General features: G+C 42.9%; 1 protein-coding gene across 1 annotated transcript in view; it reads right to left on the bottom strand.

The window, feature by feature from the left end:
• The window catches only part of TULP4 (TUB like protein 4), a 277,124-nt gene that overhangs the window by 85,590 nt on the left and 179,045 nt on the right, over nt 1-12,489 (bottom strand). The window contains 1 exon segment of the mRNA XM_032253194.1: nt 6,328-6,456. Within this exon segment, the coding sequence (XP_032109085.1) occupies nt 6,328-6,456 (129 nt within the window).

The following is a 12,489-nucleotide window of genomic DNA, read 5'->3' on the forward strand; positions in this document are numbered from 1 at the left end:
ATGTATTTGACTGATGTCTCACTCCTCTCTAAAGTGTATAAAACCAAGCTACAGCCCGACCACCGTGGGCACATGTTCTCTGGACTTCTTGAAGGCTGTGTCATGGGCCATGGTCACTCATATTTGACTCAGAATAAATCTCTTCAAATATTTTATGGAGTTTAACTCTTTTTGTTGACATAGTGTTTTCATTATCACTGAGATCTAGAATTTTATAAATGTCTTTAAACCATGAGCTATTTAACAATATATTTTAAAACGTCTAAACAGACAGGGATCTCTTATCTTTTTGTTACTAACTTCTGACCCAGTTGCACTGTGTTCAGAGATCATGGTCTATAATCATGATACCTGACAATGGAAATCTGTTGAGGTTTTGTTTATCCTCAGATAAACTCAGAACCTTGACTTCACTGACTATGTTCCAACCAATTATACTGTCTAGTTTTTTTCATTAACATAAAACAATGTTTTTCAGAAACAATGCATTACATTCTGGAATAAAATTAAAAAGCTCTTTCATTTTGCAAAGATAATGCTATTTACTTGCATGCATTTTAACTATATATCTTAAAAAGATTTGTACTAAGAGAAAAAACTATTTTGGGAAATCTCCTTAATTGAAAGCCAAAACGCATAGCCAGTAAAAAGTAGCTTCTTAGAGACACCAGCAATTTTACATCACAAAAAACAGATAAAAGAGGATGTTCACATGAACTAATTGGGTTTCTGTTTGTCTACAGACTTGGTCTTGCTTTGTCACCCAGGCTGGAGTACAGTGGCACAATCATAGTTCACTGCAGCCTCAAACTCCTGGGCTCAAGCAATCCTCTACTTCCGTCTTCTGAGTATCTGGGACTACAGGGTTGGGCTACCATACCAAGCTAATTTTAAAAACATTTTTGTTGAGATGAGGTCTTGCATATTTGTCCAAGCTGATCTTGAACTCTGGTCGCAAGAGATCTTCCTGACTCAGTCTCCCAAGTAGCCACTTGGCCCAATTTGGGTTTATGAGGACAACATAAAGTGATAACAATAAATCACAACTGGAAAAACAAAACCAGAGAAAACCAAGTATCAAATTGCTTTAAAAAAAAAACAAACAAAAACGCCAGTCATGGTGGCTTACACCTGTAATCCCAGCACTTTGGGAGGCAAAAACAGGCAGATTACAAGGTAGGCCAGAGATTGAGACCATCCTGGCCAACATGGTGAAACCGTCTCTACTAAAACACAAAAAATTAGCCAGGCATAGTGGCACACACCTGTAGTCTCAGTGACTCAGGAGGCTGAGGCAAGGGAATTGCTTGAACCTGGGAGGCAGAGGTTGCAGTGGGACAAGATTGCACTACTGCACTCCAGCCTGGTGACAGAGCAAGACTCTGTCTCAAAAAAAAAAAAAAAAAAAAAAAAATGGTCGCTAATGCCTATAATCCCAGCACTTTGGGAGGCCAAGGTGGGTGGATCACCTGAACCCAGAAGTCCAAAAATGGCCTGGGCAATGTGGTGGAACCCTGTCTCTACTAAAAGTACAAAGAATTAGCCAGGCGAAGTGGCGTATGCCAGTAATCCCAGCTACTCAGGAGGCTGAGGCTTAAGAATCGCTTGAACCTGGGAGGTGGAGGTTGTAGTGAGCCAAGATCACGCCACTGCACTCCAGCCTGGGTGACAGAGAGACCCTGTCTCCAAAAGAAGGGGCAGAAACCCCAGTTCTTGTGGTTGTTTTTCAACTGCAGAAGGTTGCAGTGCTCTTGCTTTACCAAAGAGAGTTCTTAGACATGGATTAATTGAAGCTGAGCAGCAGGCTGACCATGCCATTGACCCAGGCAGCTTTTCATCACTGTCTCAGAGTGTGTGTGCCTGGCACAGCCACCCCTGGTGACTAATACTGTAAAATAATGCGTGTACTGTTCCAAACTCATTTTTGAAATAAAGGACTCTTAATCATTTCTTGAAAAAGAAACTGTTAAAGCATCTCTTAGCTTTTGCCAAATGTTTGATTACTTTGTGACAATGAAACGCATGCTGTATAATGAAGACACTCTGTCGCTCCTTCTGAAAAGTAGTCTTCTTCTCTGAGCTGCTCTCAAAGACACTCCTCTTCTGAGCCACAGAACTTTGCCTGCTGTACAGAGCCACCACTCCCTTGACCAGTGATTCATTGTCTCCAGTGTGCGGTGTCCTTTCAATTTGGATAAGATCTGACTCCAACACGATTAAAAGCAACCAAACCTCCCCCAAAATGTCAGCATTTAATGATGACAGTTGTTCAATGGGTTCTAGGATTTGAAAAATCTGAGTTCCCAATTGTACAAAACTCTAAATGATATCACCACATACAGTAATTACTTTAGTCGAACCTGACAGGGGCAGGCATTTGTGAGATTCTGGGTGCTTCCAAGTGTTCTATGGCCCAGGTAAGCTCATTTGCCTCCAGGGCTGAACTCATCCTCCCCTTCTTGTTTCTAGTATTTGCTCTAAACTCTCAATGGAAAGAAACACAAGGGATGTGCAGGGTGGTGGTGACTGCACAGCTGCTATGGAGATGACAGAGGGCCCCTGCTCACAAAGGCTACTGCTAGAAGAATCCACACACTGGTGGCACTGCCTAGCTGGTGGGGCGGGCCTTTTAATGGTAATAAATCCTGAGCTCCCTCGGGTATACAGTCATGTGTCAATTAACAATGGGGATACATTCTAAGAAGTATGTCGTCAGGCAATTTCCTCGTCGTGTGATCATCACAGAGTGCAACTGCACAAACCTGGAGGGTACAGCCTACTCCACACCTAGGGGGTATGGGACAGCCTATTGCTCCTAGGCTACAAACCTGTACACATGTGATGGCTGTAGTGAACACTGTAGGCAACTGTAACACAACCGCAAGTATTTATGTATCTAATGCTAGCTAAACATAGACACCATGCAGTAAGAATACAGTATAAAAGATAAAATGTGGTTCACCTGTATAGGGCACTTTCCATGAATGGAGCTTGCAGGACTGGAAGTGGCTCTGGGTGCACCAGAGAGTGAGTGGAGAGTGACTGTGAGGCCGAGGGCATTATCGTATGCCGCGGTAGGTTTTATAAACACTGTACACTTAGGCTACACTCATTTTATTAAAAAAATTTTCTTTCTTCAATAATAAATTAACCTGAGCTTATTGTAACTCTTTTACTTCATAAACTTTTCAATTTTTAAAAAAGTCTGATCCTTTCTTTGATCCTTTTGCAATAACACTTAAAACACAAACATATTATATAGCTGTACCAAAATATTTTTTCTCTACATCCTTATTCTGTAAAGCTTTTTCTATTAATTTTTTTTTTCTTTTTAAATGTTTTTGTTAAAAAACTAAGTCACAAACACATTAGCCTAGGCCTACATGGCACCAAGATCATTCATGTCACCGTCTTCCACCTCCACACCTTGGCCCACTGGAAGGTCATCAGGGGTGTGATGGCTAATATTGACTGTCAAACTTGATTGGATTGAAGGATGCAAAGTATTGTTCCTGGCTGTGTTTGTTGCCACAGGAGATTAACATTTGAGTCAGTGGACTGGGAGAGGCAGACCCACCCTTAATCTGGGTGGCACCAGCTAATCAGCTGCCAGCACCGCTGGAATAAAGCAGGCAGGAGAAGACGGAGGAGCAGGCTTGCAGAGTCTTCCAACCTTCATCTTTCTCCCATGGGGGATGCTTCCTGTCCTTGGGCATTGGGCTGCTAGTTCTTCAGCTTTTGGACTCTTGGACTTACACCAGTGGTTTGCCAGGGGCTCTCGGGCCTTCGGCCACAGACTGAAGGCTGCGCTGTCAACTTCCCTACTTTTGAGGTTTTGGTACTCAGACTGGTCCACCACTGGCTTCCCAGCTCCTCAGCTTTCAGAGAGCCTATTGTGGGACTTTACCTCGTGATCGTGTGAGCCAATTCTTCTTAATAAACTCCCTTTCATATATACATATATGCATATCTGTCCTATTAGTTCTGCCCCTCTAGAGAAACTGACTAGCACAAGGGGCAATAACATATCCATGGAGCTATCATTTCCTATGATAACAATGCCTTCTTCAGGAATACCTCCTGAAGGACCTGCCTGAGATTGTTAACTTTTTTTTTAATAAGTAGAAGCATACTCTAAAATAATAAAAAGTACAGTAAATACCAGTAACAGTCCTTTGTTATTATCAAGCATTATGGACTGTACTAACGGTATCTGCTATACTTGTGTACAACTGGCATCACAGTAGGTTTGTTTATACCAGTAACACCACAAACACATCAGCAATGTGTTACGCGACATTGTCACTAGGTGATAGAAATTTTTCAGCTCCATTATAACCTTATGAGATCACTATCCTATATGCAGTCGGTGTTGACCGAAACCTCATTACGCAGCATGTAATACACTATGAATACGTGCATTTCCACCAAAAGAGAAAATCATTTCTTGTTTGGGAAAATGACAATGCGGTGAGGCATTATAGACTCAAACAAACTAGGGTTTGAGTTCTGACTTACCACCCATGAACTTCCTTGGACAAGTTACTGAACTTCTGGCCTGGATTGTTTTCTTCCATTAACTGAGAATAACAATATTTTTGGAATAGGGTTCCTGAAGACTGAAAGATATAACGTGTGAAAAAGCCGAGCACTCATTTGGCATCTATCCTTGCTCCCCTTCCGTTTTTTTCTCTGAGCAATGATTTAAAGTCCTCTAGCTGCCCTAAATCTGCAGGCATGTTTCACCTCATCACTGGGCTTTTCCAGGGAAAAGAGCCCCATGCTTTGGTTAATGGAAGAATGACAGCACTTTAGAACCTTCACAGGCAAACTCGGACAAGTGTCCATTTCACAGAAAACCATGACCAGTTGCTACCTCAAGTCCTGAAACTCATCTTGGGTGATGGCCTATGGCCACTGCTGCAGCGCAGGGCAGCTCCGTGCTATACAAGGTGGTAGTATCTCATTCAACATGCTACAGGTGCTGTGATAAGATGCAGGCAGCACCATGGGCACTTTTCATATACAGTCCTAGGTGATCCTCCACGATCCTAAGGCAGGTACCCTATAGCCCCTACATTACAAATAAGAAAACTGAGGCACAGGGAAGTATCCACCACAGAGAAGTCACGGGGTGAGATTTCTGGTCTATACTGCCTGATTCCAGAGCTCATGCTCTTGACCACATGTCCATCCACATAAAGATGTCCACATCTGTGGCTCTACTTCAAGAAGGCCAGTTAATGGTCACAGGGCAGGCTTTGCCTCTTCCTTTTCTCACTCCAAGGAGGCCTGAAGGAAACTGGTAAGGCCTTATCAGCCAGTCAATATTATTACACTTAACACCACCACGTCAACTCAGAAAAAAAGAATGCTCTGTTTTCACACAGGGCCTTCTGTGATGGTATCTTACAGAGATCCTCAGCCTGCTAACAGTCACTGACAATAATATCTTTATTCATTGTAATTTTATGTCACTTGACTGAATTGTAGCTTGGGAAGCTCACAACTTATTTAAGCAACAGGAGGGGGAGGGAAGAATGAGAATCAAAGCACCTTAGAAGTGTATGGAAAAGCAGCCACAGGGAAATCACTCTGAGAGTTAAGACAGTCCAAGAAACCCCTCATTAATTATTAATTGACACCACCTGAGGACTCCAGTTCTTGTGTCACAGTTTTGTACACTCCCCAGGATGGGAACTGCCTGCTCAAACATGTATCCTTAAACCCATATAAAAGGTGCACCATGAAGCCGTCCCATAAACCGGTCTATGGAACAGTTTTAGAAACAATGCAGCTCAGCAGGGTGTCCTGGGTGCAACTGTTTCCTGAGAGTTCAGACAAACTGCATCAGAAAGGAAGAGCTGGAAGATGGCAACAGGTGGTTGTGCTAATTGAAACCTGCAGGAGAGATAGTAGCACCCTTCCCTTGTTGAGCAGATTGTGAGAAGTCACGTGGCATTCTCTGTGAAAGACCGATGAGATGACAAAACAGAGAAGATACTTTCTGAAAGGGGCAAAACCGTGATATGCCACAGGCCCCACATTTAACACGGAACCGTAATACTGAAGGGTAAAAAATGATTTCACAGATCTAAGTAAAGTTTAAAAGTTGGAGAGTTCTCACAACAGCAGCATGGTTGAAAAGGAAGTATGATCCTGCACTCTCTTTTTATCCAGTGACATACGCAAGAGAAATGAAAAGCAGGATTCTAATTTGATTGATTTCTTCTCCCCATAGCTCTGGAGCGTGCTGGCTCTGGAATGCCTGTCTGGGCGACCTGTACCCTGCAGCCTTTCATGGGCAGAGCTGCACCTGCCACTCACCTGTGCCCCACGGTCGTTGACCAGCTCCACAGACCACCTGCCCTCGTACTGAATCCATACGAATATGCCTCCGTCCGCATCGCACGTGGCCAGTTTCTGGTAGGGCTCATTCCACCTCACCAGCACGACCTAGAAAACCACCAAGAAGACATTTACCACAGGAAATAAATCCATGGGCCGGGGTTACTTCTGTGCCATGATCAGACTTGAAGAGCTAATTAGAATGCAATCAGTAAAGGGAGAAGACTGGGGCCAAATGTGGGGATCAGGGGAGGGAACGGCCAGAGCTCACATACGAGAGTCCCACAGGGAACCAGCCCCACTGACACGGCTACCTAACAAAGAGAGAGAGCGCGAACATGTTCACCACTGTAAAACAAAGAGGGGACCCGGGGCTCATATGCACCCAGCACCTGCCTCTCACAGATGATCCTTCATCTGCTGGTCCTGTGCTGTGGGGAAATTATTTTAACAACATTTACTATGGATTTGAATCAGGGTATTATTTATTTAGTATGGAAAGAGGAAAGGGTGAGTACTATTTAGGTTCATTTTCCCCCTGAAGCAAAATTTTCTGTATCTTTTCTGTTCTACCTTATTTCTGAATAGTTTAGCATCTAGATGTGCTTAATTTGGGGAAAAAATACATATTTGAAACACCTAAGTTGTTTACAAATTATCACAGAGGAAATATGAAGAAATTATAAGCTTCAAAATTTCTGAGTATAAGAACTTTGTTTTTTAACTTGAAAAATGCTGATCACTTATCTAAAAGGGTAGAAACTCTGGTAGGTGGCCTGTGAGAACAGGTGAATGCTGGAGGAGTCGGAGGGCAGCCTCACAGAACCCAGTAGAACAGCAAGGGACTGAAGGTTATGGCATGGTCCCCGAACACCACGAGCCACAAAGCCAACACAGCAGGGCTCACCCTGGAGAAGGCTCCCTGAGGCTCTTCCTGACTGGTCCATCCTGGCACTCACGAATTAATTCAGTCTGACATTCAGCACACACTTTTTACGTTCATGCTATGTGACTAGTAGCGGGTTGGTGACTACAAAACACCCCCGCTACTCTCAGGTGAGTTCCAGCTGGGAAGTCAGGACCTCCAGACACGCAGCTAGATACTGACATATGCCAATTAAATGAGAGCTATTATTAACCAGCAAGAGTGCTCTTGCTATGAATAAAAAAAGTCTGGAACCCTTGTCTGCTCCCAGCATTTTGTACCTTATAGCTAATTATAATAGTTGTGAATGTGTGGCACTGGTGTTAATGGTTTCCAAATTCTAATTTATATCTGAAAATTAAAAGGACTGATGGTTGAAGACTTCCACAATGCCCTGGCCTCCTCCTCATACCCTCTCCCAAGTATAATTTCTGCTTTCAGATCAACGTATAAACCCCATGACTTCTCAGCACGATGCCATGGACACATCTGATGTTAGGTCTTTAGACTGTGTCAAGGGCAGCAGAGGGCCAGGAGGAACCCCTAAAAACCATCTGATTTAGTCTACCTTGCGCAGTCTTGGTTGGCCATACTTGGTGTTATCTGCACTTGTTGTAAAATGTGTAATAAAATCAAATTTTCCAAGAGGAAATTATTACCACTAAAAGTGTAAAGAATATCATGGCCCTTTTTCAAGATCGCAAAAATCAGGGGCAGCTGTGAGGGTGCGATCTTTGAGACCTAGCGATCACTAGAAAACCTGAATCCAGTTGATGGCTCAGCCCGCTAAAAAGCACCGTGCATGGATGTGGACACCAAGAACTCCCAGGTGGCCCCATCTAGCTGTATCCTGTCTGTTGAGACCCTCTTCCTTGCTCTGGTCATACCTCCATGGATGCAGTGCTTATGTAATCCAGCATAACTATCAGCTTGTGGACAACTCCCCACCCCAACCAATCTGTGCCTCTTGAGCAAAGGGACAGAGGCACATTCACCTTTAAATACTGACACACAGCAACTGTGAACATGTTGTGCAAACAATAATACATCATTAGAAGTTATAATCCTTGTTCAATTATATATTTGAACTACAGGTATTGATCGACTTACGACCTATACAATTTACGACCATTCGACTTTACGACCACAATTACTAGCCACAACTGCTCAGCGTATGGCAGCGCAAACGTTGACCAGCTGAGCGTATGACAGTGCGGACCAGCTTCCAGCAGCACTACCATCTCCGCGTGCACCATTTCAACTGTTATCCCAGACTCGGTACAGCAATTTGTGTTTTGTGTCTTGGATATTTTTCATCAAACCCCTCCCAAGATGTCTACCAAGAGGAAAATGTCTTTGACTACGCCTCAGCGTGCCAAGAAGGAAAGAAAGGCCATCGATCTCGATATGAAAATGAAGGTAATTAAGCAGTTTGAAGGAGGAAAGAAAGTGAATGTGATATTGCACGTGATACGAAGTTATCATTTCACAGTACTGTACATATAGCCTACTCGACTTACGACCAAATCATGTTACGACTGGTCTGTTGGAACCAATCGTGGTCGTAAGTCGAGCACTAGCTGTATGTAGAAGGTATTGAAAATTATTTCAACTAGTTTACTTTCAATTCCCAGAGGCATTTGAACAACAGCATATACTGCCTGCCTACCTATGATAAACCAGACACTGTTAGGTGCCAAGGACAGCGATTAAGATGTCTTGTCCCTGTGGAGTTCAGTTTCCTAAACAGACATTAATATAGTTCTCTGTACACAGACACAGGAGGGGGCTCAACACATGTGGGGTGCAGGATGACAAACCCAGATTCACTTTTTTAGCTTAGTTTAAAAAATCCTATATTAAAATTACTGATTTTTTAAAGTTAGACCAACATCAACAAAATCCTCAAATGACACTGAATGTGTCATAAAATTTGGGATTTCCAAATGGTAAATAAAAGCCAGCTTCACAGACTTCCTTCAGATCTGCCAATGATTTGACCCAAGTACTAGAATCTGCAAGTGTGCATGTGGCTACAATTTGGTCTCTAACACATTAGTTATTTAAGCCCACAGTCATTCATGTGCTTCAGAATGGTGACTGTGAAATGGAACATGACAAAGTAAGAACATGATATTGGCTGGGCGCGGCGGCTCAGGCCTGTAATCCCAGCATTTTGGGAGGCCAAGGCGGGTGGATCATGAGGTCAGGAGATTGAGACCATCCTGGCTAATACCGTGAAACCCCTCTCTACTAAAAATACAAAAAAGTAGCCAGGCGTGGTGGTGCGCACCTGTAGTCCCAGCTACTCGGAAGGCTGAGGCAGGAGAATCACTTGAACCCAGGTGGTAGAGGTTGCAGTGAGTCGAGATCGTGCCAATGTACTCCAGGCTGGGTGACAGAGTGAAGGCTTCATCTCAAAAGCAAAAACAAAAAAAACAACAACAAAAAAAACCCCCATGATATTCATGACTAATTAGTTTTAAAATTATTTCCTTATTTAAATGTAATACCAATAAATACTCATCCACTATGACCCTCTCTGTAAACTAATGCTTGATGACAAGATGTCATACTCCAGAGGAGAGAGGCTAGCCACATTATCTGCATTTTTGCCTTTATCATCCATCAACAACAAACCTCTACTTCATGGAAAAGCCTGCAAGGTCACAGCATAACACAAACACAAAAGAGTGGAGGCAAAAAATATTTTAAAATGATTTCTCATGTGAAATCAAAGATTTCTTGGTCTTATGACAACACAGTTGCTCTTGTTGGATAACTGAAATGTTCATAGACTCAAATTCATCTTTCAGAAATTCTTAATCAGTTGAGATGCAGCAGTAAATGGGAACATGGTCCCCATTTACACACTTCTTTGCTTTGAGTTCCAACTAGTATAAATGAGTAGGTGAGTAACGCCCTTAAATTAGAGACAGAAATCTTTCCAGTGATTTTTGGTTTAAAAAGAAAGCCAAACTGCTAATGCTGTTATTCTCATTTCCTCCCGTCTACAATTCACAGCTGCAGCCTTATCTCCCAGTAGCTCACTTCCTGTTCTCTAAATCCCTCCAGCCTATTTGGCAACGTTAGGACATACCAGAGTGTTGAGGAGTTCCAACTGGAGGCCAGCTTGGTTCTCAGTTGCCTGAATTTTGTGCCATCAGGCTATGGATCTGCCCAGTCATCCAGAGATACAGCTTCCCTTCCCTTTTAAAGAAAATGTGACTCTCCTTGACTCTGAGCACCAAAGAACTTCTGTCTTGGGGTCTTAGCTAAAGTGTGTGTTCTTTGACTAAAACGTCAGAGGAAAAAGTTAGTTTTGATCTAGGCCTTTGATGGTTCAAAAAATACCAACCTATTACCTTCTCCAATATAAGACATGTTCTCTCATTTTAGAGTGTTACTGTTATCGGTAAAGCTATTAAAGGTAGGAAAATCTACACAAAAAAAACATAGGGCAGAACTGCCGAAAGCCTATTTGGGCCATAATCTAAGGTCCTAAGTCAGTCCCATCACTTCTTACACCTAGCACTATTTACAGGAAAAGCAAAACAAGCATCACTTCGCCCACCCCAAAGATGTTCACCTTCTGAGTCAAGAGCCCTCCACATAGTGTTGATAGACAGGAAGCCACCTAAGGGAACAACAAGTGTCACCACTATTCAGAAGGATTTCTCTCAACCTAAAACAAATGTAATTTGAATGAACACTACACACAGCTCAAGTAAGAAATCTCTGTGATTATTATCACTCTGTTCTTATTCTGCAATTTATTAAGTAAACCAGCAACAACTACAATTGTGCAAGAAAAACAAAGTGATTGCCAATTTCATTTTAGACACATTTGGTCATTTTGACAAAGAACCCAAAGCATCCTGAAATAGAGGCTGGAAGAAATTCAACTAGAACAATGGTTCCGCAGACTGCTGCCCTCAGAGATGTCACCGGGAGGTCAGCGCTGAGGAAGGCGGGCTCTGGAGTCTGGCTGCTTGGCTCTGACTCCTGGCCTCACACCCACCAGCTGCACAGCTGTGGGCCACCGGGACCCTCTTGCTGCCCCTTTCCTCATCTGCTTGATGCAAGCCATGGTAGCACACCCCTCGCTGAGCTGTGGGGAGTTATCGTTAAGGAAGGACCTCAGACCAGGGATATGCACATGGCAAACATTCAGCAAATGAGAGCTCTGTGTTACTTATTCACAAACAAGAAATTCCGGAAGATAAAGACTGGTTCAGCACCATATTTACATATATAGTTTCCTCTTCTTTAATAAAAGATAAATGTTTTGAAAGGTTATCTCCCTTTCCAGACCCGCCTCCTGCCCCTTGCACCTACTGCCCAACGCTGTAACTTTAGAGCAACATCACCACGTGCTTCACAGGAACACCCTTCTGCCCCTTGGTGCTGCGAGTTCCCGGCACTCCCGCTTGCTCTGAGTGTAGTGCCTTCTGCACAGTCCCGGTGCTCCCTCACACAAACGCTCCACACCAGGCTGAGAACTTTGTAGCTTTTGTTCTATTAAACTATTCTTGAAAAATGATTAACCGTATCTGTTCCCTATCTCTCTCTCTCTCTCTCTCTCTCACAAGAGTAAGATGTTAAAACTGGTTCAAATGAGATGGGGGCAGGGGAGTGTAACAGCTTTATTGAGACAAAATTCACATATCATACAATTCACCCATTGTCGATGTACAATGCGATGGCTATTAGTATATTCGCAGAGTTGTAAAACCTTTAAAACATATTTTAGAACATCTGCATCATCCCCCAAAGCCCTGTACGTTTTAGCTACCACCAACCAACCCCAACGATATTTCCCTCCAGCCCTAAGCAGTCAATTTTTCTCTGTTGCTACAGATTTACCTACTCTGGACATTTCAAATAAAAGGAATCATAAAACACGTGGTCTTTTGTGACTGGCTTCCTTCTCTTAGTATGTTTTCAAGACTTATCCGTGTTGTAGCATATATCAGTGCTTACTTTTAAAATATAGCCCAGTAACATTCCATTGTATTGGGAGACCACATTTAGTCGATCGATTCATCAGCTGATGACCCTCGGGGCTGTTCATCGACTTTTAGCTAAATACTGCTATAAAATTTTGTGTACAAGTTTCTTGTACAAACATGTTTCCTTCCTCTTGGGTCTATGCCTACGAGTGGAGTTGCTGGGTGAAATGATAATTCTATGTTCAACTTTCTGAGGAACTACGG

The sequence above is a fragment of the Sapajus apella genome, unplaced genomic scaffold (genome assembly GCF_009761245.1).
Source record: "Sapajus apella isolate SASKATOON/1434 unplaced genomic scaffold, GSC_monkey_1.0 scaffold82, whole genome shotgun sequence".
NCBI lineage: Eukaryota > Metazoa > Chordata > Mammalia > Primates > Cebidae > Sapajus > Sapajus apella.